Source organism: Drosophila willistoni, unplaced genomic scaffold (assembly GCF_018902025.1).
Source record: "Drosophila willistoni isolate 14030-0811.24 unplaced genomic scaffold, UCI_dwil_1.1 Seg485, whole genome shotgun sequence".
Lineage (NCBI taxonomy): Eukaryota > Metazoa > Arthropoda > Insecta > Diptera > Drosophilidae > Drosophila > Drosophila willistoni.
In genome coordinates this window covers 1128389-1156236 of record NW_025814416.1, presented here as the reverse complement: position 1 = coordinate 1156236, position 27848 = coordinate 1128389, and the positions used below count along the sequence as shown (strand labels likewise).

General features: G+C 35.2%; 1 protein-coding gene across 2 annotated transcripts; it reads right to left on the bottom strand.

Moving 5' to 3' along the window:
- Window positions 1-27: 27 nt before the first annotated feature.
- Window positions 28-27575, bottom strand: LOC6649965 (stress-activated protein kinase JNK). Of its 2 annotated transcripts, none has more exons than XM_002072465.4 (6): window positions 27414-27575; window positions 25712-25841; window positions 25449-25646; window positions 12822-13086; window positions 12486-12769; window positions 28-266 (listed from the first exon to the last, which is right to left on the bottom strand). In XM_002072465.4, the coding sequence occupies exons 1-6, from the start codon at window positions 27524-27526 to the stop codon at window positions 141-143; spliced, it is 1116 nt and encodes a 371-aa protein (XP_002072501.1). In that variant the 5' UTR covers window positions 27527-27575; the 3' UTR covers window positions 28-140. The 2 variants fall into 2 exon arrangements, with proteins under 2 accessions (XP_002072501.1, XP_046868915.1); XM_047012959.1 differs by lacking the exon at window positions 28-266 and adding an exon at window positions 11217-11556.
- Between the last annotated feature and the right edge of the window lie 273 nt (window positions 27576-27848).

The window sequence follows — 27848 nt, the reverse complement described above, 5'->3', positions numbered from 1 at the left end:
TTTAGCAACATTTTAAAACACAGCATCTTTGAATAATTGTTTATATTTAAATATTTAGGTTTGAGTACTACATGTTTGAAATACAATTCAGGTATTTCAAATATTAAAAGTATTGTTGATAAGTTATAAGTTGTTTTACTCTATCGTGTTCTATTAATTGTGTTATGTGCTTCATAATCCATTACTTCCTCATAAATTAACTCTTTCCATTGTTCAACGGTATGCTCTCTCTCATCTACACTGTGATCATACGGCTCTGGAGCTGGCTGTAAAGATATCATGAAACAATAAATAAAGATGATTATTATCTATTTTCTACAAAATTTGATTTTTATGTACTTTTGAAAGGGTAGGGTCAGGTCAGAGTTAAGTCAGGAAAATACGGACACGGGTTAATTTAAAACAAATACCTTTTAACCATCTTATAATCATTGGCTAAAAAAAAAAATAGTAGTGCATCCGAACTTTTTGCATCTGTTTTGCATATTTCTTCTATAGATAGCGATGGTGAAAAATCAATCAAAAATAAATCAACTTGCATTGTGCACCTGAATCTAGCCAGGAACCTATGCAAAAGTAATGGAATCATGTCGAAGTTTATTCGTTTTAGCTACTTAACATGCTTCTTATCTTCTTTTTAATTGAAAATCGATATGTAGTCTATGTAGTTTAGTTAATTTGAATTAATTAATTTTAACTCCTGTAAATCAATCTTTTTTGCACTAAATTGCTAAAATTTTCAAATAGAGTAGTATCGAGGTTTTCCGATTCTAATTCAAAAACAAATAAAGTTCCTTAAGTTCAGCAGTAGTGGAAAGGGCCTAGTTGTGAGTCAGGCCTAGTTGTGACATTCTCAAATATTTTTAAAATGCGGTATTCAATAACAGTTTGAGCCCTGTAAATCATGTTCGTTAGTCGTTCTGTAGTTTTTGGACAGACACCAACGTTAATAATCGCATTGTATATACGCGTACCAAACATCGTGCGAAAAAGTTTTTTTTAATTTTTTTTAAGTACCAAAATTTTGTGAAATTAACAGTGAAATGGGAGTGTAATGCATCAAATTATTGTATTTTCCGTATATTTTGTGATTCTATATAGATTATGTGATTATGTGGTGTCTATAAAATATATACATATAAACTAAATAACATACTTAGATTTATAAGTAATGATAATAATAATTCAATGGAATTGCAATGGTTTTGTAATTAGTTACGACCAACTAATAATGAATGATGATAATGATAAAAGCGGTTAGCCCAAAAATAATCTGCCTTCAAGAAACTCACATCCACTCCCAACCCAATATCCCTATCCCACATAAATTCACAATAATTCACAAAAATTCATCAAAGAATTCACATGGAGAAGCAGCTATGGTAATACACAAATCTCTTCAATATGACTTGCTCAGAACAAATAATGATTTCGATGCCGTTGGAATAATCCTTCATTCCAAATATAAAATCCAAATTATAAACACATACAGTGGTGGTCAGCGGGTTAGCCCTTTTTTTTTTTGATTTTAAATTTGATTTTCTCGGCTCCCAAAAAATTAAATTAGAAATTTTTTTAGTTATTTGTTGGTTATTGTATTTAGATGATGACACGTAATTATTGTCATGCCAGCTTTCGACGTTTTTTTTACAGGAGCGTTTGAACGAAAATCCCCCCCAAATGCTGGCCATTAGTTTAGCCCGGTCTTACCAAAATCTTTAATATTATAGTTAGACCTGTGTATTCTTTGATGAAGTTGTAGATCTAGGTAATCTAAGATACCATCTAAGATACTGCATACCAAAAATTTTCATTTTAGCCCCAATATTTGATTTGGGGCCAATCCCACATGTACATCCAACCAAATAAACAATTCAACAAACAGAATTTAGAAAATATGATTGGTAGCCCGAGCATTAATACCATAATATGCGGAGACTTTAAGCTGGGGATTACCAAAAAACAATGTTAAAGGAAATATTGTATTCGAATTTATTTCCCAGTCAAACTTCATTGCCCTAAACCACACCAACTCACTACTCTACGCACCATACGATGACACATGTAGATCTCACTCTGACGACCCCGAATCTGCTACCACATCTTGGAAAGCAGACACAAACCTCCATGGGAGCGACCACTTCCCCATCTACATAACTATTTTTGGCAGTACAAGCTATGAACACCAAGATAGGCGTCCTAAATTTAGACTTGATCTGGGGGATTGGCTAAATTTCCTACCCAAACTGAACTTTTTCACTTAAAGAGGCCAAATAGCAATGAAGTAAACAAAGAAACAGCGAATTTAGTCCAAATAATTAGACAAAGTGCAAATATAAGCATACCACAGACATGTCCAAAATTCAATAAAAGGTTCTCAGTCCCGTGGTGGAGCAAGAAGCTAGAAGATTTAAAAATTAGCAAAAATAAGGCATGGAACAAACTTAGGAAAAATATAAACACTGAAAATATTGTAGAGTAGAAGAGAGTTAAAACAATCAAAAAGGCTTTCACTACAAAAATTCACTTCCGAAATTAACCCAACATCAACCCCTTTAAAAATTTGGTCAAATATCAACAGTTTCTGTGGCAGAAAATTGAGAAACGGAATTCACTGTATAACCTTACCAAATGACCCAACAATAAATGTCATTAATAAAACGGACATAGCACAGTTGTTTGTAAATCACTGGTCTAGAGAATCCTCCGACCACAAATTAGGCGCCTCGTTTAGGAATCACAAAAATCGATCTAAAACAATAACCCCCCTCTTACATGGCTAAAGTTTTGGACAAAATTGTAGCAAACCGACTATGGTGGCTTGCTACCAATAGTAAGCTTCTGGATAGTCGGCAATTAGGCTTTCGAAATGGCATGTAAGTGTCGGAATGTCTAACCCTCTTGGACTACCCAGACTACTTCCGCCCTATCCACAAGAAACTATCTCTCAGTCATGAGCCTCGACTTCGAAAAGACCTATGACAAAATAGGAATCCATACAATCATTGATGAGTTAATTAATTGGAAAATAGGACCTAAAATAATGTATCTACCATGATGCATTGAGGAAAACTTTCGGAGCCTTTCAGTCTACTAATAATCTAATAATCTTCTTTATGAAGCCGTCCTTATGCCAATCGAGTCGAGATTTTCGCTAGCAACAGCAAAACTGTACAAAACTCTTATGCTTGCTTTAAACACACCTCTCCAAGAAATGTTAAACAAAATAAAAAAATCGAAAAAAACACCCGGAATACCATCGATTCTGCATAACACTTTGAACTTCTGCAAACACAATGATCTATTGTTTTCCCCAATAAGAAGTAGAAAATAATTAGAACCCCCATGGTCCCTCAGTAAAGAGTCAGTTAATCTCTCTTTTCACTATACGACTAAGTCATCTGCACCCCCCATAATATATCGCAAAATGCTCCTTAGCCTCAAAGAGAGATATGATAGGAATAAATTTATTTACACGGATGGATCATAATCAATATAAGGAGTCTCATACAGCATCACAACTGAGTCAGACATAGTTAAAACGGCTTTGCTCCCACCTCACACCTCGAATTACACAGGAAGCAGCAGCTATACTGGCTGCCTGTAAATATGCACTAAGAGAAAAACAGCATTTTGCAATTTGTTCAGACTCACTGTCAGCAATACAGGCAGTAACCCAGGTCAACAACCAAAATCCGTACATCTCTCATATATGAGACATAGTAACTCACCAATACACCAAAATAATTTTGATATGGGTACCAGGTCACACTGGCATTCAGGCAATGAAACAGTGGACAGAGCCACAAAGATAGCTTACAGTGTCCCATATATAGTTGAGCAAAACATTAACCACAAAGACAAAACGAAGTACATAAAGGACATCATCCTTAAGAAATACAAAAGCAAAGTTTGGAGGAATACATCAGACCACTACAAGATGACTAATATGAACCAAACCTCGATAAGAGACTCACAAATAAAAATAGACAACAACGTTAAACGAACAGACATCATCAAATTTCAAAGAATACGATTCAGGCACACAAAACTTACCCACGAATTCATATTCAAAAAACAACCGGGGGGGGGCACAATGTATACATTGCAACAAAAAATTTACAATTCTGCACATACTCACAGAATGCAAGGAATATAATGAGCCGAGGAAAAAATTCCTACACCCTAACCCTATTGAATACCTATCCCTAAGTAACCCGTCGCTATCTCCCAATTCTTTAAAGAAATAAACCTATACCACCTATTGTGTAAAATATTACCCAAACTCATGTAAATATAGGTTAACAAAAGAAATGTAAATAATTATTAATTATAAAGAACTGTATAGTAAACATATTTTACAACTAACTTAAGATCATAGCAATTATAGCTAGCACATAGTTAGAGATAATTTATAATTATCTACTAATCATAGTCTAAATAAATAAATAATTAAAAGAAAAGTTTCAGAAAGCGTACAAGTGCATAAATAAGACAATTTATATACACCCTCAGACCATTAAAAAGCACCTTGAAATTATCTTTGAGAGTTACAATAAAAAAAAGAATGGCAATATAGACATACAGCTGCGAGCAAAAAAATAGTAGTGGCTTCACCCATTTTATAAATATCATAGAAAGTTATGTTATCGGGGCAAGACTGAGACTTCTTGGTATGCAAATTTATTATTCGGTCTGTTATTAATTATATTATAAACAAAACAAATCACTCCATTTTGATATTTCGAAAATAATGAAAATTTGGTGTCAATAGTTCCAAATTGAGGCGAGCAAAATAATAGTAGCACATATTTTAAAGAGCACAAAATATCATAGAATAGGGTTTTATTCCAAGGAAATAGTTTATAGGTATTATGGCCTTTCATGTACGCTCCAAAGCAGTCTAAGGACCTCTTTTAGTGGTTGGCTTTGCAGCAACTACTCCCTTCTTAACGTCGCACTACAAATTTAACAGCCTAGATCCCCTCTGTCCAAACATCACAATTTTGGACTCATCTGACCAAACTAACCAAAGAGGTAACTCTCACCGCACTGTCAAAACACTGGCCGGCACTATAGGCTCTTCCTGGATCTTCACATCAGATGCAAACGAACGAAGCCTTGAGTCTCGTACTATTCTTTTTTCTAATTCGGGCGAGATTTTAAGCTTTCGGCCACGTCTTTCTGATATTTTTTTAAATTTTAATGCATTTTGCATTTAAGCTTAAAAATTAAGTAGCAAAAAAGTTAAGTCTCCAAGTGAAGTTAAAATGTAATGGACAAGTGTTAAACATTGCTGATAACGGTAATTAAAGGTTTTACACAGATCGGAATATTATCTTGCAAGTTATAGTAATAAATATCGGCAAGTGTTTTGCGCTACTATTTTTTTGCTCGCAACTGTATGCAATGAATCAAGTAGTAAAACCTTTATTGATCTAATAGACAGTTTAAATAAACAACTAATAAGTATAGCAACTAAACATAATATAAAATTCACAATACCGGTAGATTCGAATCTAGAAGCAACTTTTGAACCTCTAGTAGTAAAAGACACCGAAGAGCCAGGTGTAGAAGATAACCCAGAAGACATTCAAGATATTAATAAAAAACCAAAGATGGTCCAAACAAAGATTGAATTTCTTTAGCTGATTTAAGAGTATGATGGTGGAGTAGAAACACTTCAAAGTGTCATAGATTCATTGGAATTAATTAATGAAATAAAAGCAGAACACGAAGAAACAGCTATAAAAGTCATAAAAACAAAACTAAAAGGGGACGTTAGACTTCTAGTAACAATTGAAAACACTATAATCACGGACACGACACTAAGAAACTTTAATAAAAAAAACACATGCCCACAAACATACAGAGCCGAATTCAATCAAATTAACACCATTGACAAGCTTAAATACACATACATCTATACAGACGGATCCCAAAACGACACCATCACTACCTTTGCCATCACAGATGAAGCCGATACCATTAAATCATATCTCCTACCCCACTACTCCTCCGTATTTTTCGCAGAACTCATTGCAATAGTAGAAGCTTTAGAAACCCTAAAAAATAAAAGAGGTAAATTCTGCATATGCACAGACTCACTCTCCGCAATAGACGCAATTAACAACACAAACAACAATGAACATTACCCCTCATACGCTCGCAATATAATGCAAAAAACCTTCCCCAAATTCAAACTACTCTGGGTGCCCGGGCATGTTGGAATAGCAGGGAACGAGCTAGCAGATAATTCTGCTAAAAATGCAACCAAACAGCCTCTAATAACAAAGGAAAACCTTAACGTACAAGACATACAAAAATACTTAAAAAACATGCACCTCACAAAACTACAATCCAACATAACCGAAACATCAACCTGGTATCAAGCTAATAACCCACACAAACTTAACAACTATCACATTTTTCAAAGAAATTCATTATCCCTCTCGAGAAGAGACCAAATAATAATAACCAGACTTAGACTCGGACACTCCAAAATAACACACATACACTACATCGATCAATCTCCCTGTATATGCCCCTTTTGCAACGACATCATATCAATCGAGCACATCCTCACCAACTGCAATACCCTAAAACCCCAAAGACAAGCAATATTTAAAAACACCAACCCTCTCCAATGCCTAGCACAACCCACATCCTCAAACATATCAAACATTCTAAAATACTTAAGAACAACAAATTTATATCACCACATCTAAGAACATACAAATTAACTTAAATTAAGAAACTCTCATCACCCATGTATATATGTAAATATGTAAATACATACAACACACAGATAAGAGAACTCATACATAAACTCATACAACTCAAGAGCTGAAGGCCTCTGCTGCCATAGCCACGTAATAAGCTAGCCTATAATTTCACTATTAATAAGTTAGCTCTTAAATATATAAATATACTATAAAAGGTATAATCCAAACATTAAAAAAGGAAATTAAGGATGAAACAGTACAGGTAGCAGACGCAAGATTAATGAATTTAAAACAAAATGGCAAGAACGCAAGTTTATTTATGACAGAAATAGAAAATCTTACTAAATCATTAAAACGCGCGTTCATAACAGACAACGTAAACCCTGAAACATCAAAGAAATATGCAACTCAGACAGCAGTGAAATCAATTATAAAGAACTGCGAAAACGAAAAGGTCAGAACAATAATAGAAGCGGGCAATTTTACTGAAATGAATGATATTGTAGCTAAATTTGTAAATTCATCTACAAATATAAAAGAGGATCACAGCGTGTTTTATACTAAAAGAAACAATTACACAAATAGGAACTTGTATAATAATAATAGAAATTATAATAGTAATTACCAAAGTAGAAACCCAAATGGTAATACTAACTATAACAATACTAGGAACTACAATAACTATAGTAATAATTATAATCGAAGAAATTATAACAATAGGAATACAAGAGCTAATTATCCTTCTAAAACACAACAAAATAATAATGTTCGACTTACAAACGTAGAAAAAAATTCGGAAAACTCCGAAAGTGCTCTGACGTAAAATTTCGAACAAATAAAATATATAGTTTAAATCGCAACCTTAATAGCTACATAACTTTAAACTTTGACAATAAAATTACTATTAGACACAGGAGCTGATGTATGTATCACTAATAAAACAAAAAATACTAAGGAAAGACAATACAGGTTACATACACAGACGGACAAAACTTACTGGAATAGGCAAAGACGTCCTATTTACAATAGGTAAAACCAAACTCAAGGTCAGCAACCTCTCAACGGTACACACCTTCCAAGTAATAGAAAATGATTTCCCTAGCCCATGTGACGGAATCCTGGGGCTTGACTTTATAAAAAAATTCAATTGCACACTCAATTATTCCACCAACAAATTGATAATAGATCCATATAAATCAAGATATAAAATTATAATCAATATAGGGATCAGTCAAAACACACATGTATTCCATATCCCACCTAGAACAGAAAAAATTGTACGCATTGCAATATCCTCAAACAATAATAACATCTTTATCCCTAATCAAGAATTACACCCGGGGGTATTCGTCGCAAACACAATTGTTTCAAAGACTAGCCCATATGTCCGCATATTAAATACTAACAACACAGACGTGCAAATTACAAATATAAACCTATTAAATTAAAACCTGTCCGATTATGAAATCTTAAAAATAGACAAACAACATGATTCAAAACATAAAACCACACTAATGAACAAACTAGCACCCCATTTTCCCGACTTCGTGAAAGAACCCCTACATAAATTATGCTCAGAATTTGATGATGTATTCGCAATAGAATCTGAACCAATATCCTCCAACAATTTCTATAAACAAAAATTAAGACTCAAAGACACAACACCAGTCTACTCCAAAAACTACAGGATAGCACACAGTCAAAAAAACCAAATCAATAAACAAGTGGACAAATTGATCAATGATGATATTATTGAACCATCAATGTCTGAGTTCAATAGTCCGATTTTATTGGTTCCTAAAAAGTCGCTACCTGGCAACAATGAAAAACGGTGGAGATTGGTAATAGATTGATAATAGAAAAATTAACAAACAACTAGTAGCGGATACATTCCCACTACCCAGAAAGCCCTAAATACCCTAAATACTTTAGACTTAATGTCAGGCTTTCATCAAGTAGAATTAGAAGAAAACTCTCGTGACATAACATAATTTTCCACAGATAAAGGCTCATTCAGATTCAAACGGTTACCATATGGATTAAAAATTGCACCAAACTCGTTTCAAAGAATAATGTCTCTTGCATTCACTGGTCTAACACCATTCCAAACATTCCTTTATATGGATGATCTAATTGTAATTGGGTGCTCTGAAGGTCATATGATTAGGAACTTAAGGAATGTATTTAAAACCTGTCAAAAGTACAACTTAAAGTTACACCCTGACAAATGGTCTTTTTTCAGACTTTTCTAGCATAATGCACAAATAAAGGAATTTTACCAGACGAATGCAAGTTCAAAACGATTCAAGATTACCCGACTCACAAGAATGGCGACGAAGCCAAAAGCCGGACTTCAATAAAAAATTCTGTATTACAACTGATGCAAGCAAGATCGCATGCGTAGCCGTCCTAATCCAAGAATATGATGTACTCCAATTACCCATATCATACGCATCTAAAGCATTTACAAAAGGCGAAAGCAAAAGGTGAACAATAGAGCAGGAATTAACAGCAATAGATTGTGCGATTCAATATTTCAAACCATACATATACGGAAAAAAATTCCTAATCAGAACTAACCATCAGCCATTAACATACCTATTTTCTCTAAAAAACCCATCGTCAAAGCTTACTAGAATAAGGCTAGATTTAGAAGAGTTCGATTTTACTATAGAATACATCAGGGGACAAGAAAATTTCGCAGCGGATGCTCTCTCCAGAATTGAATTTGAAAATATAAAAAACATAGAAACTAATAAAATACTTAAAGTAGCAACAAGATCAGAAACAAAAAAATTAATACATAAGGAAAACAAAATTAACAATAGCAGAATAGAAACACCAAGAATATATGAAATAATAAATCCTAGCGAAGCCAAAAAATACGCGCAAATTAAATTCAAAAAATGCAAATGTTTTATTACCAAAAATAAAGAAAAATTACTCTCCTTCAACATAGGCGATTTGATCATAAGTGGAAGAATAGATCTAGATCGATTCCTTCCAAGGCTTGAAAAAGAAGCCGGTGCTCAAAAAATCTATAAACTGAAAAACTATTTAGGTCACTTACACCTAATGAACTAAAACAAAAAGGAAAAGACAGAGGGAGGTCACTGCGGGGTAAACAGAACACTAGGAAAAATAAAAAGAGATTTCTTTTGGAAAAATATGTCTCGGGATGTTGCAACATACATCAAAAATTGCGAAAAGTGCAAACTAGCCAAAGTAACCAGACACAACCACTCCCCATTGGTCATAACACCAACCCCTGCAACCACTTTTGACCCAATAATAATAGATACAATTGGACCATTACCAAAAACAATGAACGGTAATGAATACGCAGTTACTATTATCTGCGATCTGTCCAAATATCTCATATCAATACCAATACCAAACAAAAGTGCAAAAGCGGTTGCAAAGGCAATATTTGAAAAATTCATTTTAATTTACGGTTCAGTGAAAACAATTCTAACAGACATGGGAACAGAATATATGAATTCAATACTAATAGAACTTTGCAAAAATTTTAACATAACTAAAATTAATTCCACGGCGCACCATCATCAAACTCTTGGAACAGTAGAAAGAAGCCATAGAACTTTCAATGAATACATCAGGTCATATATATCCATAAAAAAAGACGATTGGGATGAATATCTAGCATACTTCACATATTGCTTTAACACCACTCCATCCACCGTACATGGTTATGCACCTTTTGAACTAGTCTTTGCAAAACATCCTAAAACTGTCTCATTCTCGTCTGAAACGGTAGAACCCATTTACAACATTGATGATTTCAATAAAGAAATAAAATTTAAATTACAAATAGCACAAAATAGAGCGAAACTGCTTATCGAAAAATTTAAAGCATTACAAAAAGAAACATATGATAAAAACACAAAAAAAGTAACGCTAACTGAAGGACAAGAAATACTTTTAAAAAATGATACAGGACATAAATTAGATAACAAATACACAGGCAAATATACAATACAGAGCATAGGTCCTAACAATAATATAGTAATAGCGGATGATAAAAACAAAAAGCAAACAGTACATTTAGATAGAATAAAAATAATATAAACAGGATATAAGAAAAATATTAATACTTTTCTTTTTAAAAAAAGGGAGGTGTAGTATACTTTTAGGGATAGCATTTGGCTACATACTTTTAGGGATAGATTATAAATAATTAGAACTTAAGCACAATGTTTAGCTTAAAGTACCGTTAAGGACACTAGCCATAAGATCGATGTCAATGCTCCCCTATAAATACCGGGCTTGCGGCCCCAATAAATCACTTAAAGTCAAACCTTGCCTTCGCCTACTTGAATACAAGCATTGACGCCGTCGAAGTTATCCTCGGGCCTCTGTTTTTTTGATTCGTTCTCACATGCCACGATTGGCACGCATACACATACAGTTTATGTAGCGTGATGTGCTCTTTACAAAAGTGTCCATGAAGCATTTTATATTGATTGTGAATGGAACTAACTTTAAAAGAGGACGCAGACCGCTACTTTTAAAACTCCTTTACAGGTGTTATGAATATGTAGACCGACAAGTTTTTAATCTCCTTTACGGGTCATAGTTTTTGGGTCAATTATAACTTTTAATTTTCTCCCAGCCGTAAAAAATGTAGAAGCTCGTTGCAATCCTGTGAGTCTAAATCATCCGGTCTCTTTTCTATATCTTTTTTATCTCGGCTGTATAGCTTTATGAACTGTCACATTCCTACTAGTCCTGCCTCCTGTTATTATAATTTTTCTTAAAAAACGAAACTGGTCATAAGCTTGATCCAGACCATTCGAGGTTATAGAAACATCTAAAAATAACAACATAAAAATTAAAAAGGATAAAAATAAGACAAACAGTACACAAGGATAGACTAAAACTTATTCAACTAATATAAAGCACTTAGTTAATTAAAAATTAAGTAAGTTGACTCGCCGACTTGTGTGTACCATACACCAGGTGAAAAAAATATTTCAAATTTCCAAAACCAAATGTGTCAAAATTTTTAAATAGTCAATATCTGCGCGTCTATTGAGCTAGTTTTTCATACCAAATTGAATGTCGGTAGCTGTCATAGTTTTTAAGAAAGTCAGTTTTATGTATATTATTACGGGGGCGGAAGGAGGCGTGGCAAGAAGTTGGAACAATTAATTTCTGCGCGCTAACTAAACGAGTATATGTACTAAATTTGATGTCTCTAGCTGTTATACTTTATAAGAAAAACAGTTTTATGTAAATTCTGGAGGCGTAAGAGGACATGGCCGAAATTCCAATTAACTCTATACATTTACATACTACACGAGTATACAAATTTGGTGGCTCTAGCTCTTATAGCCTCCGAGATCTGCGTGTTCATACAGACGGACGGACGGACAGACAGACATGGCTAGATCGACTTGGCTGTTGATCCTGATCAAGAATATATATATATACTTTATGGGGTCGGAGAAGCTTCCTTCTGCCTGTTACATACACGTTGGCGACTTTAATATACCATTTCACCCTATGGGTGTATGATATAAAAATATCTAGGTGTAATATAGAGCTTAACTCCAGTTATACATATTATGTCTAATTAAATAATCATAAAACCTATTATGATTTTTCAATTTCGTTACTAAGTACATATAAACGCGTCTTTGCCACTATACATACTACCTATATTTTACTTCTGGTTAGTTAGGACGTTTTAAAGCACCTTTTTTCTGTAAAGAATTTATAACAAAAGTTAATACTTACAGCATCTACTTCTTCGGCATCATACCACACGTTAATGTATTCGTGCTTCAAAGCCTTGTCTACAGATATCCGTTGTTCTGGATCAATCACCAGCATTTTGCTTAAAAGATCCCTGGCGTCAGCAGCTTTTCTTCGACTATTCTGGTTGTTATCAGTAGGGAACAATCCGTCTGGAAAAAGTCTATCAAATGCATAACCAGCGTATCTTGGCCGATTTTCTACATAATTCCGAACGGTTGGCTGCAAGCGTTGCATAAATGATGGAGAAGGAGTGCCCAGTTGTTCTAAGGATCAGAAAAGTTGTAACGGGAAGGTGGAGGTATTGTAAACTCTTACCAATTATTTTATTCCATTGATCTATGTGATCAGTGCCAGGGAATAGAACGCCTCCTCTTATCATTTCTCCCATAATACACCCAACTGACCAAATATCAACGTTTTCTGTATAGCCCATTCCCAAAATAACTTCGGGCGCCCTATAATAGCGAGTTACAACATATGGAGTCATCATGAAAGTGGTACCAGCTGTTCGTGCAAGACCGAAGTCCAAAATTTTTAAGGTACAGTCTGCTTTTACAACTATGTTAGATGGTTTTAAGTCCTAAAGAAAGATTAAAATTATAAATGTATTAAAAAATAATTGTATGGAAAATTAAAAAAAAAAAAAAAAAAAAAAAAAAAAAACAAGAATTCATGCCGATAGTGTCGGCAGATTAATTGTAGGCCGCGGTTCGAGAATTTAATAAACAAATGAATATCTTAATATATATAAATCTCGTGTCACAATGTTTGTGCTCAATGGACTCCTAAACCACTTAACCGATTATAATAAAATTCGCCCACCATGTGCAGTTCTTGAGAGATAGGATAGTTTAAATCTCAAATTATAGTCGCGATCGCGAATTAAATGGGTTTTATAACGGCTTTCCGTGTATCGACCGCAGTAGGAGGGGGCAGTTACATGTCAACCACGTTGTAGGAAATTCATTCATTCCTGTTTTAGTTACAAACGAAACTGATTTGAGCCGCAGTACAAGTAATGCTCGGTACTTGCGAAATAGCAGATCCGAATAAACAGAAGTACAAATCCAGCAACAAAATACTGATGCACGTGTCAGAATGGTGCAATTGCATCAAGAAGAACCAGAAGATACACTAATCTAGCATTCCAGTATGAGCCCGATATTGAATATTATGCTCATTCAAAAGTGGTAATTGGTACTATGGACAAGGAATGTCCGCATTGTCATGCTCTGAAATTCAAAAATGAGCCAGCTGGGATGTGTTGCGCGTCAGGAAAAGTGCAACTACCTGAAATTGAAACACCACCTGAACTATTGAACGGCTTACTTATCGGCATGGAGCTAGATTCTAACGTGTTCCTGAAGTCAATTCGAAGATTCAATTCATGTTTTCAAATGACATCGTTAGGAGAAACAGAAATAGTTCGAAATACTAATACAAATGGTCAACAATTCAATTCTACATTCAAAATCAGAGGCCAATTTTATCATAAAATGGGCTCACTGCTGCCAATGCCAAACGAACCACATAAATTCTTACAAATCTACTTTATGGGCGGCGAGGATTCCGGAAGAGCACTTGCCAATCGCGTGAATGTTGTGATTATAATAACCTTGATTTACTTAATGTCAGGCGCATCGTTAGCGAGCTAGATGCTCTTTAGAACGAGCACAATGAGTTGTTGAAAATATAGAAAAAAAAAAGTGCGTCTAACGGTTAGACACGATAGAAGTGAAACCTTCCGTAACACAAACTGAGAGAGAATGAGACGAAAGCAGCATTAGGAGCGGGATAATTATGGGTCCATTATAATATTGCTATAAAGGTCATATTTTATTTTCTTCATTTTATTATTATTCATCCTCAATGTTTTCAATTTCAACAAATGATACGAGTGGCTTATGATAGCTAAAATATGATACAAATGCTTTGGTTTCGATGTTGTCAACATATCTTTGAAATACCGCGTCAATTCTTGTTTTTGATCGTGTTGTTGATTCAGTGCGATTGTTACACATTTTTAAACTGAATGTTGTATTGAGAAAGTCAATTAAAGGAACCGCTGTGTCCAATGCAAAATTTACGTTAAAATCGCCACTTAAAATCATTGGAACTTTATCGTAATCTTTTCTAAGTATCCGCGATACTTCTGGTGTATACTTTATTAAATTTTCATGAATGAATTCCGTGATGCTATTTATTGATTGATTCGGTGAAATATAAATTGCCACAATTAAAACTGTTTTTCCATTGCTCAATCTGGTTTCGCATGCACATATTTCTCCCACTTTAGAGAGCTGAACAGACAGTGATTCTAGTTGCTGTGCATTCATTCATTATATATTTTGTGATACATTTTTATTTACTTTTTATACCCTTGCAGAGGGTATTGTAAAATTGGTCAGATGTTCGTAACGCACAGAAGGAGGCGTTTACGACCTGAGAAGCTGAGTTGATATAGCCATGTCCATCTGTCCGTCCGTCTGTGCGTATGCGTTTTACTCAGCCGTCTTAAGAGCTATCGGGATGAAATCTTTTTTTGGGGTTTTTTATTACCCGGGTAAGATAAAGTATGAAAATCTTTAGGATCGGACCACTATATCATATAGGTCTAGAAGAAAACATTTTGCGGACATGGCTATATCAACTCAGCTTCTCATGCTGATCAAGAATTTATATACTTAATGGGGTCGTAAACGCCTCCTTCTGTGCGTTACGAACATCTGACCAATTTTACAATACCCTCTGCAAGGGTATAAAAAGTAAATAAAAATGTATCACAAAAAAATATATAAATATAAAAAAAGCATTATGAATAAAAAGCATTATAAAAAAAACTTCGACCAAGCTGGGAGTCGAACCCCAGCCGCCCGATCGCCAAGCGAGCACACTAATAACAGAGCCACGTCGACACTTTCTAAATTGCCGTCGAGTTCTGTAGTTAAGAACGCATCTCATATTCGCATTGTCGTTATGTCTCTTTTTAGAGACACGCGAGCACACTACAACTACACAACTACACAACTCGACGACAATTTACAAAGTGTCGACGTGGCTCTGTTGTTAGTGTGCTCGCTTGGCGATCGATCTATATGTGTCTCTGTTTAGTGTCGCTTTTTCGTTTCATCGAGTCTGAAATCACTCCCAACGATTCTAAAGAAGTTTTCACTTCAAAAATAGAAAATTATTTATATGGCAAAACAACGTTTGCCTAAACCAACTAACCGATTATAATAAAATTCGCACACCATGTGCAGTTCGATCTAACTTGAGAGATAGGTTAGTTTAAATCTCAAATTTAATTTTTCAAAAACGGGCACAGCGAAGCGTGGCAGGGTTTCTAGTATATATATTTAATGCATTCATATGTTTATAAATGCATTCATATGTTTATTAAATTCTCGATACAAAAACAAGTAAGCGCGTAAAGTAAAGCCAACCAATTTTGGAATGGGCCAATGTCTGTGCATTGATGAATTGAGTTACAGAAATGAAGTGGAACATGTAAAAATATTATGGCCAAGGACTGCAAGGGTATACAAACTTCAACACAGCCAAATTTAGCTTCTTTGATATTTTTTTGTCGAAGTGTACTTTTTTATAATAAGGTGTTCCAGCCATTCATTTTAATGACATATTTGGCCAAAAAGATTTGGAAAAACACTTATTTTGAAGGACGAATGTTTCGGGCTTGAACTTTGCCCTGGATGTAGACTACGACGCCTTCAAAGGTAGTATTAGAATAAATGGAATAATCTCCACACCTGAAAGCAATGCAGGAGTCCTGTTTTGAAGTCGGAACCAGTAATCTGGTAAAATATGGGTGACGACGGACTGAAGGACGCCCCTAAATCGTTGCCCTCTTAGGAGCTTATAAACGCCAGCAAACCAAGATTTAAATGATTCCCCGTCCATTTAATATTAAAATGCATTGCATTGTCTCACAGCCAACGATAAAGCTTTCACTGGTTTGACTGTGGAAGTAAACCATACGGTATATTATTTTTGTGTGCAACGCATATAAGGAACCATCTCAGACCAGTATATATATTCTTGATCAGTACCATGAAACGAGTTCATATAGTCCGGCGTCCGTCGTTCCTTCCGTCTGGATCGACGCATACTTCTCCTGACGTTAAAGCTACAAAGTTAAAATTTCGCATGTATGTATATACTGGGTTGTATATCCCGGAATCAGTCGGTTCGGACCAATTTATCACACAGCTCCTATACAAATGGCAAAGTTACGAACAGTGACTTTTCTCAATAACTTCATTATTTTCTGAGCTATTGTCATAAAAATTTATTTTTGGCAGTTTCGTATACCATTTAATGACTGTTCCAAATTAAAAAATTGATTAAGATCGGATGACTCATATAGCTCCCATAGGAAAGATTCGTTACTCTTGACGCGATTTTCAAAAACATTAAAAATTGGCGGTTAAATATTCCTATAAATAACTGCAAAATTTTATAAAAGTCGGATAACTAATTTATATAGTTGTCATATAAACTTAGGATGAAATGGCATGCTACATGCGCCGCATTGCTACAGGAGCGTTTGAGCAGAGCCGATTTATAATGACTGCTTGTGTTCTATTTATCCGATCTAATTACAATTTTGGGGTCTAATGTTTTTTACTACTACCCTTGCAGAGGGTATTATAAAATTGTACCGCACAGAAGAAGACGTTTCCGACCCCATAAAGTAATATTTTCTTGATCAGCATGAAAAGTTAGTCGATATAGACGTGTCCGTCTGTCAGTCGGCCCGTCGGTGCGTATGTGTTTTACTAATTCTACAACATATCCAAAATTCATCCAAATCGGTGATTCGCATACCTGAAGTTCCCCTTGTAAGTCATTTTAAAAGCTATGGAAAGCGAAATATCTTTTTTTGGCCTTTTTTTAACGCGTGAGATAATGTATGAAAGTCGTCCGGGTCGGACCACTATATCATATAGTTATGTAAGAGAAATATGTGGACAAACACACACAAATCTACTACAAATATCTATGAGCAATATAACGGAGGATAGATGTTTTTTTGTAAAGGAATAGAAGACTCTTAGCAGATTACAGGGAACATGAGGTTGCAATCAGAGTAGAGGACATAGTTAATAGAAATACGACTAGGGTTAAAAGTTATTGCACCCGTGATATTCATGTTTACATAGCCATTTACGGACGTAGATAAGGACACAAATGCCACAATAACCAGAGGACCGGGGCTAACTTCTGCCACGCCGAAGTTTTTATACCCTTGCAAGTTTTGTTGTTATATAAAGCTGACAACAGACGGTCGGACAGACGGACATGGCTATATGAACTCGTCGCATTGTGCTGATCGAGAATATATATACTTTATATGGTCGGAGATGCATCCTTTTATACTTTGCACTCTTCTGACAAAAATTAAAGAGGGCATGCCGCTTTATTTAAGCCTGGAAAAGAATAGCACGCACAGATGTTCTTCAATTTTTTCCCGACAACAAAGTTCTGGCACTACAATCACACCGTCACTTATATGATAGACATATACGAACAAAGAAAAATTACAACAGTCGAACACAACCATGCGGGAAAAGTAAAAGAACATTACACAAATTATCAATCATCAACGCTTTCGAGAAAGACCGACATGCTTTTTCTAAGCTCCTGCGTTTTAACCGATTTACTTATTTTTTATATACCTTGGCTCTAACGGTCATAACAGTTGCAGGAAGTGTTTTAAAGCCGATATCGTTAGTTCTGTGTTTAATACCCTGACAATACTTTGACCGTTACGGTCACTGAGAGAGAACAGTATGTGTTTTATAGTCGCTATTTTGCGTTCTTCGTCCAATACCTTGTGATACCCGAAGTGATCCTTTACCATCTATTCCTATTTCCTCTTCATCTATTCCTATTCCTTCCTAATCCATTCCCAACTTCGTCCTTCTCTGTTGGCTATCAGATACTTCGAAGATAGTCTGTCTTTTGATTTTGAACTAATTGTTTCAAATTACCTAATGTCTTAAGCTTGTTTTTTTGGCCAATTATCGATCAAATTACCGCTTGATTTAATTGCAATTCCTAACTAGTTTTATCCTTAAAGACATATGGCTGTTGGAATTCTTGAGTTCTTTGGCAAAGTGAGCTAATGATACAACTTTGTGTTTCTTGAAAGAGCTATACAGACAATATGCTCACCTTTTTCTATTGCCTTTGAAATAATTTGCTTTCTGAAGATTGACAGCGAACCGGCTTAAAAGCACCCTTTGAGTTAATTGAATCGGACGTTGTGCACTTAGTCATTAATACTGATACCCAGAAGCATATAAATTAGATTACTAACAAAGTAAAACAGTCAATAATAAAAGAAAACTAGATTTCTAGATTGTTATTTGCGTAAGTTAATTTGCTATTTTGGTAATAATCGCATTAAAGGAAAAAAATTATTTCTGACCAAAACTATTTTTTGACCGACTGTCATAGGTTATGACAATAACTTTGAAAATAACAAAGGTACGAAGAAAAGTCACTGTTTTCGACCTCTCGTTTCCATGCGAACTATATAATATAGTGACCAAATAGTCATCAATTAATAATTAGATTATTATACAGTCCGTTTCCTACAGTTTCCGACAGTATCCTCCCACTAATTTTGCGTATCCGATTAGGTTGATTGTTTTCTGGCATCGTTATCTTCGCCTTCTCCTACATCTAAGACGCCTGGTTTTTTACGGCATAGCGGCTTCAAGCTCGGCTCTTGAGAGCTTCTCCCCTATTCGAATACTTTTTCCCAGATCTGCTATCTTGACACGGAAATGCTTAAACACGTATTTGCTTTGGCAATGTTGCACAAATGACCTTTCGCCAAAAGAAGAGTCGCAGCCGCCGAGATGCGCGCACTACACTCTTTGGGGAACCCAAAAAACAGGGTCATTCGCTGACTTAATTATACTTAGCAAGGGGAAGTTCAGGAATGAGAATCACCGATAAAATATTTGTAGACAAATAATAATACAAATAATTAATGAAGTATGTCAACTAAACTATGCCATTTATAAGCGGCTGCAAAACTCCTCAGGCCTAAAGAAGAAAATCGGGAAACTTAATTAACTTCATCAACTGCATTAAAATTCAATCCCTTGTGCGTTCCCACTTGTCATCCCTGATATTTAAGAATATGCTTAAGTATGCATGGTTCTAAATTATAAAGCAGAATTGATCCGTCTGTTTCAAATCCTACGAGGTTTTTTATTTATCTTATTTCGAACCACATTTTGTTTTCGTTAAGGCATTAATCAAATCAAAAATTGTAAAAAAAAGAAATTATTCTGCTATCAAAAAAATACACCCATAGTGTGAAATGATATATATTAATGTAACAGGCAGAAGGAAGGTTTTCCAATTCCATAAGGTAATATATACTTGATCAGCATCAACAGCCGAGTCGATTTAGCCATGTCCGACACTATAATTGGTATGAATATTTGCTTAGTAAATGCGCACATTTTGTATGTATAAAGATTTTGCGACGTCCCTTTCCGCCCCCGGTATTTTGAAAAAAATCTATTATCTTCTGTAATTTTCTGTGTAATTAAATTTGGCGTACTTAAATTTATCAAGCCAAACTTGTTCAAAGTCGGACTAAAAATAGCCAAGTTATGCATATAAACGTTTTACCATACAACATACATTTACAATTCGTCATTGATATAAGGTGCGCGAACTAAGTAAGTGGGACACTACATTGCCATCTATACCATCTAAGCCGATTAAGATATTAAAATAAAATAAATTTCTTTAAACTTCTTAAATTTATAAATATATTTCAGCCCATTATAGCTGCCATTTAATTAGGCGTATTTTGGAACACAAATGGCTTCTTATAAGCCCTATAAATTTGCAAATTGCTTTCTGTGGGCATAAAGCCGTTAAATCAAATGCGTAAAAGATTTTTTTAAAGGATTTGGGTCTAGTCTGCTTGTTGACCAGTCTAAAATAAGAGTTGGAGAGACTCGTAAATAAGCTTCTGTGAGTTTTGTTGTATGGTTGGGTGCATTATCCGGAGAATTATCCTAGAAAATGTATGTAACCTGTCCAAATGGCACAAAAACGGTATTGGATAAAAAATCTGAACTAACGTCCGAATACCTAAATGCTATAAATTTGTGATCCTTACTTACTTTGTATACCCGCGGAAGTTTTTGTTAATCTTTCCTTCAAAGGGGAACGTACGGCATTTTTTCGGATGTTCATATAAAAGCTGTCATATAACAACTATATGATTCAGGTTTTTCATTTGTATAAATTTTTTCGAATTATAGATTGTTATGTGGTAAGTTACTACCCTTTTTCTTGTGATTGTCTAAGTGCGAAGTACGTACAAGTGGCCTATATGACACCAGGATATAGCCTGTTTGGCGCGAGCCCAAGCAGAGAGCTGTCTAACTCCCGGCCGACTGACCGGGGGCGCAGCCGTATATCGGACGGCAAGATCACGTTAAAATATGATTAACAACAGCTAATTACGAGCTAAATGTGATAAAAAAAGATGGTTTCAGAAAAGAAAGAGAGGCTTATGATCTGATTACGGGATAAAGATGCATGCAAAGAATAGTTAGAAATATAATGTTTTCAGGATAGAGGAATAATTTTTCTGGTAGGTCTTAGGGGTACAGATAGTTTTAACTGATTCAATAGCTCAGGAAAGTCAATTTCACCTATTAAAAGATTGTGAATAAAGATAGCACCAACGATTAATTGAAGAAGGAAAATTGATTTATTACTGGAGTATAATGGCAAATTGGCATTGCGATCCCAATTTAGACCGCGAAGAGAAAAAAGCGGAAATTGCTTTTGAACGGATTCAATTTTACTTTGGTGCGTCTTATATTAAGGTGACCATATGCAAGATCCGTACTCTAAGATAGGATTAATGAAGTATACAGAATTTTGGTTGTGTACGCATCGTCAAACTCTTTTGACCATTGCTTCACAAACCCAAGAACATTCATAGCTTTACTAACTATAGCAGAAATTTGAGGATTAAAAGTTAATTTATGGTCCATAAGAACACCCTTATCATTGATAATATCTAAAAGCTCTAAGACAGTGTCGTTAAGATAATAAGTTTCCAAGTACAAAGTGCATCTATAAAAAGACATAACTTTACATTTAGAGCCGTTGAGATTGAATAGGTTGGTTTCACACCAACTCTAAAGATCATTAGGTTCGGATTGAAGCAGGCAAGATGACGATATGTCTTTAAAACTGAGTTAAAGCTTAACATCATATATATAAGCACACGAGAATATGTCACTACCAATGGAAGATCATTTATAATGAAGTAAGTAAGTCGTCTCGCCGACTTGGGTATACCATACACCAGGTGAAACAAAAATTTAAAATTTCGAAAACCAAATGTATGTCTATTAAATTGTTTTAACATACCTCATAACATATGCTATCTCGCTCACTCTACAAACACACGAGCACTCTAGCGCCGCCACTAGCCAACGGCCAATTCTGACCTTATGGATCGCGTAGCAAAATACATTCATACGTATATGTTGCATGTTTCTAGTCCGATTTCAATCACATTTGGTACTTTGATAGAAATAGATAAGATTTATTAGTCTGCCACATTTGATCGCGATGGTCAAAAAATTGCAAAAGCCAATCGGTTTTTTTTCTAAATTATGGAGGCGGAAGTGGCCGTGGCAACATAGTAAAATATATATATTCTGCGCGCATACTAAGCCAGTATACATACTAAATTTGGTGACTTTAGCTTTTTTAGTTCTCGAGAAAATCAGTTTTGTTTAATTTGCGGGGGCGAAAATGGGCGTGGCAAAATGTTTTAATAGTCAATATACGCGTCTATTAAGCATACATACATACCAAATTTAATGTCGGTAGCTGTCATAGTTTTTAAGAAAATCTGTTTTTTGTAATTTCCGGGGGCGGACGGGGGCGTGGCAAAAAGTTGGAACAATTATTTTTTGCGCGCTAACTAAACGAGTATATAAACCAAATTTGATGTCTCTATCTGCTATACTTTTTAAGAAAAACAGTTTTATGTAAATTCTGGGGGAGTAAGGGGGCGTGGCCGAAATTCCAATTAACTCTATACATTTACATACTACACGAGTCTACATACCAAATTTGGTGGCTCTAGCTCTTATAGTCTCCGAGATCTGCGTGTTCATACGGACGGACGGACGGACGGACGGACGGACAGACGGACATGGCTAGATCGACTCGGTTGTTGATCCTGATCAAGAATATATATACTTTGTGGGGTCGGAGATGCTTCCTTCTGCCTGTTACATACATTTTGGCGACTTTAATATACCATTTCACCCTATGGGTGTATACGCTTAGAAAGATATTAAAGAATCCAAACAAGCAATAGGCTGGGAATGCCAAGTGCGTTCAACATATATAAAAAAACAGAGTACGATTAACAGAGTCAAATGCCTTGCTGAAGTCAGTATAAATGACGTCAGTTTGCACAGCAGTCTTGAAACCTTTGATCGAGGGAGATGTACATACTAATAGCTTAGTAGCTGTCGATCTATATTTCATAAACCCATGTTGGGCTGACGAAATAATTGAGCCACAAAAATGCTGCAATAAAGATGTGAATTTAGCACCATAAAATTTGATCGAGCAACTACATAAAGAAAAATCCGATGCTTTACCTGATTTTTTAAATCTTTTATAGCATCTTGATCTTTCGTTCTTCAAGTTACATAACTCACGTGAGAACCAAGAAGGTCTATCAGACCATCCTTGGGTCACACGCCGGACACAAAAATCAAAGAACGACTCAAGAGTTTTATAGAAGACAGTCTATATCTGTGCAAGTTTACAGATTACCAATCATAAGTTAACAAAAGTTTTTTAAGTTTAGTGAAGTTTGTCTTGCGAAAAGATCGGGTTGGAGGCATCGAGTTAGTATAACGAGACATAACCCCAAGAGGAAGGTCTTTGGTTACATCCAGAGTTGGATGATAGTTGTCTTCAGTTGTCTTCAGTTGTCTTCAACTAAGGGATCAGTCCTGGAAACATCGCAGTTGGAAGAATCCAACACAAATACCAGATCTAGTAATCTACAGAAAACTCAAGCAGACCACCTATGAAACAATGTGACAAGGAAGGCAACAATAATAAAGAATCATATGAAAGGGTCCAGGGCAATCTCAGGTAAATTAAAATCTCCCAGAACAATGATCAAGTCTTTGTCAAAGAGATATGAGGAAACAAGTTGAATGGCTTCCAAATGGTGAATGTATACTGCCAAGTCGGACTGTGGTGGAATATACGAACAAGTAATATAGGCAGAAAAAGAATTTAAAAAAATTTAAGGACAAACAAATTCAATCTCCTGATTGGAAGACTGGACAATTTCTGACGAGAACGCTGTATCATCAGCGATCAAAACACCACCACCATTACAGATAGTCCGATCATGTCCATATGTTAAACATTTTGAGGCGAAAATTGAAGCATCGGCAATATCAGGCTTCAGCCAAGTTTCAGTAAAGGCAAGAATATGAAAGTCAAAAGCTAAATTATATACATAGAGTCTAGAGAGCTTAGACTTCAGTCCCCGAACGTTCTGATAGGCCAGAGTTAGGGACGAAATTAGTTTTTCCACTCGCCATTAAGTACAGACGAGCCGGAAGGAACGTTATTTACAGACGCAGGTAACAGGCTAATCGGAGGCCGATTCTTCTATTTTTTTGTATACTCTTTTACAATAAGGTGTTCCGGCCAAAAATCTTTATGACATATTTGGACGAAAAGATCTGGGGAGACACTTATTTTGAACGACGAAATGTCCCGAGTATGAAAAACGGAACTTTTCCACCGCAATGTTAGGGGCTTGAACTTTGCCCTAGATGTAGGCTATGACTTCATCAGAAGTAGTATTTTGTGGAATTATAACAAGGGAACTTGAAGTGCCAGGCACAGCATTAGCAGCAAAAGCAGATGCAGTAGTAACTGAAGCAGCAAACACTTTACTAGCTCCTCTTGTAACAACTTTATTGGCAATATTCCTGGGAACGGATGTTTGCCCGGACGGTTCAGAAACTACAACAGATATCGTGTTAGTAGGTGTCTCCATGGGAAATGGGAAAAGACTCCACACCTGCCAAAGCCGGACTCCTAAACGATGCTGGATCGTATAGGAAGCAAAAAAGTTTCTCTCACCAAAAACATTTTTCAACCGATCGGTCCTATGAGAGCTACGTGATATAGAGAAACGATCTTGATGATATTTGTCAAAGCAAATACTAAACTGACAATTTCCAGGATAAAAAAGAAGTTATTAATAAAATTTGCAAAAAGTTGTCGATCAAACATTCGTATGGGGACTCTATGAAATAGTCAGAACCTAGTCGGTGGCTCAGTGGAGAACAACAACCTACACCTTTTCTCGCTTTCGAACACCGACGTAGGTTGATTTTCCCCCCGATGAACCAATGCTGAAAGGTAGTTCCGTCAGGAATAATGGAAACAGTTGTGGTTAACGAATAATTTTATATATGAAATAGTCACCCGATTTCGATAAAATTACCTAACACAATTAGAATGTAAATTAAGTAAATAAAACTGACAAAATAAAGTAAGGAGTTTGTGTTGATCCAGATGCAGGGGCGGACATCAACTGATCTTGTTGTGCTGATCAACAACATACATATATACTACTTCTGACCAAAATTAATATAACCGGCAATGTAGTTTAACTATTTCCTTTTTTTCTCTTTGAATGGCAGCCTTCTATACATCTAACAGGTCCTTTAAAAAGTATACAAACTATAATTTGTCAAACTGTTCCGAAAGTGTCATCAATGACTGTGTGCAATTAGCACTTGTTAGTGTAAACTTATACACAAATTTAGTAAGAGAATTTTAACTTTTAATATAGTGATACTGTACTCTATGAATAATTCCAGCCGAGTGCAAATGTTTTATTCCACAAAGCATTTGATAAAGCAAATATGACATTCTATCATGATCCAAATCCATTTGAATCACTTGACAAAGATTGGCATCCATCAGCTCCATTACGAGGTACACATCCTGAAATTCTTCCAAATTGCGTTGAGGAGTAAAGGCATTAAGTAATCCAATGATCTTACAGATAAAAGATTAAAGATTAATTAATTATCTGATTGGTTTAAATAGGTTTAAATAGTTACATTTTTGTGATTTACGAGTTTCATAAGCTTAAATTCCCTATAAGCTCGCTTTGCATGAGTTACATTTTGGAATGGTCGGGATAGTTTTTTAATTGCAACGTTTTGTTCAGTTACCGTATCATAAGCAGCACTGTAAGACAAAAGTTATTAGTTTTTTTATTGTAGTTGCTGTATATAGCTGCGAACTTAAAAATAGCACCAATTGCTGAGGTTATGTGTTCAAAGGATTCTTAGCTTTATTTTAAAGTTCAAAGAACAAGTGAAAATTTCAAAAAAATATTTACTACTAATGGAGGGGAAAAATTTTTTTTTTAATAATATCCAAAGTATTCAACATTTTTCAAGGATTTTCTTCGAATACTCAAAAAATACCCGAAACTAAAAATAGCACCACTTACAGTATTTTGCAAAATACCGTCATATTTCGCAGAATTGTATTGTGATCGAAGTCAATTTTAAAAGCACTAGCACCAAAAAATAACCCAAAACTTTTAAATATAAATAGGTCGGGGAAAGCACTGCTCTGTGGAAAAGCGAAAAATCATCCAAAACCAGATTTTTGAGGGATAATTGTACGCTGAGTTTAAAAATTGGTTGGTGGTTCCAACAAAATGATTCGAAATGCGATCAATTTCAAACAGAAGTCTGAAATTCACATACAAAAGCCAAAACTGAAGCAGCAAAGCAAGAAGTCGGTCGCTTAATTCGAGGGAGCAATAGGGATCCTTTTAAGGCTGTACGCGATCTGGAAGAGGACTTGAACATCTCGATTAGCGCCCAAATAGTTCGCAAGTACCTATGAAAGTACAGTTTATAAGCAGGAGCCCCAAGAAAGGCTCCACTTTTGAAGTGGAGACACGTGCTATGGACTGAAGAAAGAAAAGATGTCATGTATGGTGGAAAAAGGCTCTAGAGTATACTTCCGGCGTCCACAGAACTCCAGAAGTCCAAACTCTGAAGACTGTTAAAAATGGTCATGATATGGGGCTGTTTTTATTATTAAGGTGTCGGTCTAGTATAGTAGGTCGAGTGGACTATGGATCATCATGTTTATGTAAATATCTTGGAGACGGTGACGCTACTATATGCTGAGGATAATATGCCACTTATATGGGTCTTTCAATAGGACAACGACCCAAAGCACACCACTAAGAAAGCCAAACAGTGTTTCTCAGAGAATTCTCTAAATATAATAGTATCCAGCACGGTCACCAGGCCTTAACTCTATTGAAAATCTTTGGTCTGACATTATAAAAGCAGTTGCTGTTGCAAAACCACCACAAAATAATGCGTTTTGGGAAGTAATCCAGGAGTCTTGGAAGAAAATACAGGTCGAACGATGTCAAGACCTGGTTGACTCAATCCCAAGACGTTGTGTATTGAGTTATTAATTTATTATTATTTTTTTTAACAGCTAATCATAACTTATAAATGAATTGTTTTTTAATTTTTTTTTTTTTAATTTTAAGTAAATATTTTTTTAATATTCCAAGAAAATCATTGAAAAACGTTGAATACGTTGGATATTATTAAAAATTTTTTTTTCCTCCATTAGTATTAAATATTTTACGTTGATAAACGTATTCAACTGTTTCTTGAACCTTAAGTTAAAGCTAATATCCTTTGAACACATAACCTCAGCAAGTGGTGCTATTTTTAAGTTCGCAACTTTACCTATTACTCCATATTTATTGGTGCTTACCATACTATACCTTGTGCACCAGACCCAATTGGCCTTAAGTTTATGTACCGACCAAGAATAGTAAAATTGGTGTCTCCTACTTCAACGGTATAATGTTGATGTTGAACAGCCATTTTTAATTACGTTTTATTTGTCGTTATTAATATTTAATGAACATGTCTCCTAAAAAAGAATTATAATTTATTGAGTAAGTATTTATTAAGCTACTCGGGCCCAAAACAGCCTTAGGTACATAAATTTGTCACCAAACGAAAGGGAAAAAATCTACAAGCACGACTTTGCGTGCGCCTTATCGATTTATTTTGCACTGTGTTTTTCTTATTTTTAGTTTTTTAAAACTACCGTTAGATGATAAAGCATCAAACTAATTTAGAAATGAATAATAACAACATTCGTACAAAATGTTTCACACTTCGTCTTGTTCGAAGTGTTTAA

Bases quoted from the DNA above. Each gene is read 5' to 3' on its own strand.
- LOC6649965 (XM_002072465.4), bottom strand. From the start codon at position 27,526: ATGGCTGTTCAACATCAACATTATACCGTTGAAGTAGGAGACACCAAT. The intron at 25,647-25,711 runs GTAACTATTTAA...TTTATCTGTAAG, and splicing joins AACTCGTAAATCACAAAAAT to ATCATTGGATTACTTAATGC. The intron at 267-12,485 runs GTAAGTATTAAC...ATATCTTTACAG, and splicing joins ATGCCGAAGAAGTAGATGCT to CCAGCTCCAGAGCCGTATGA.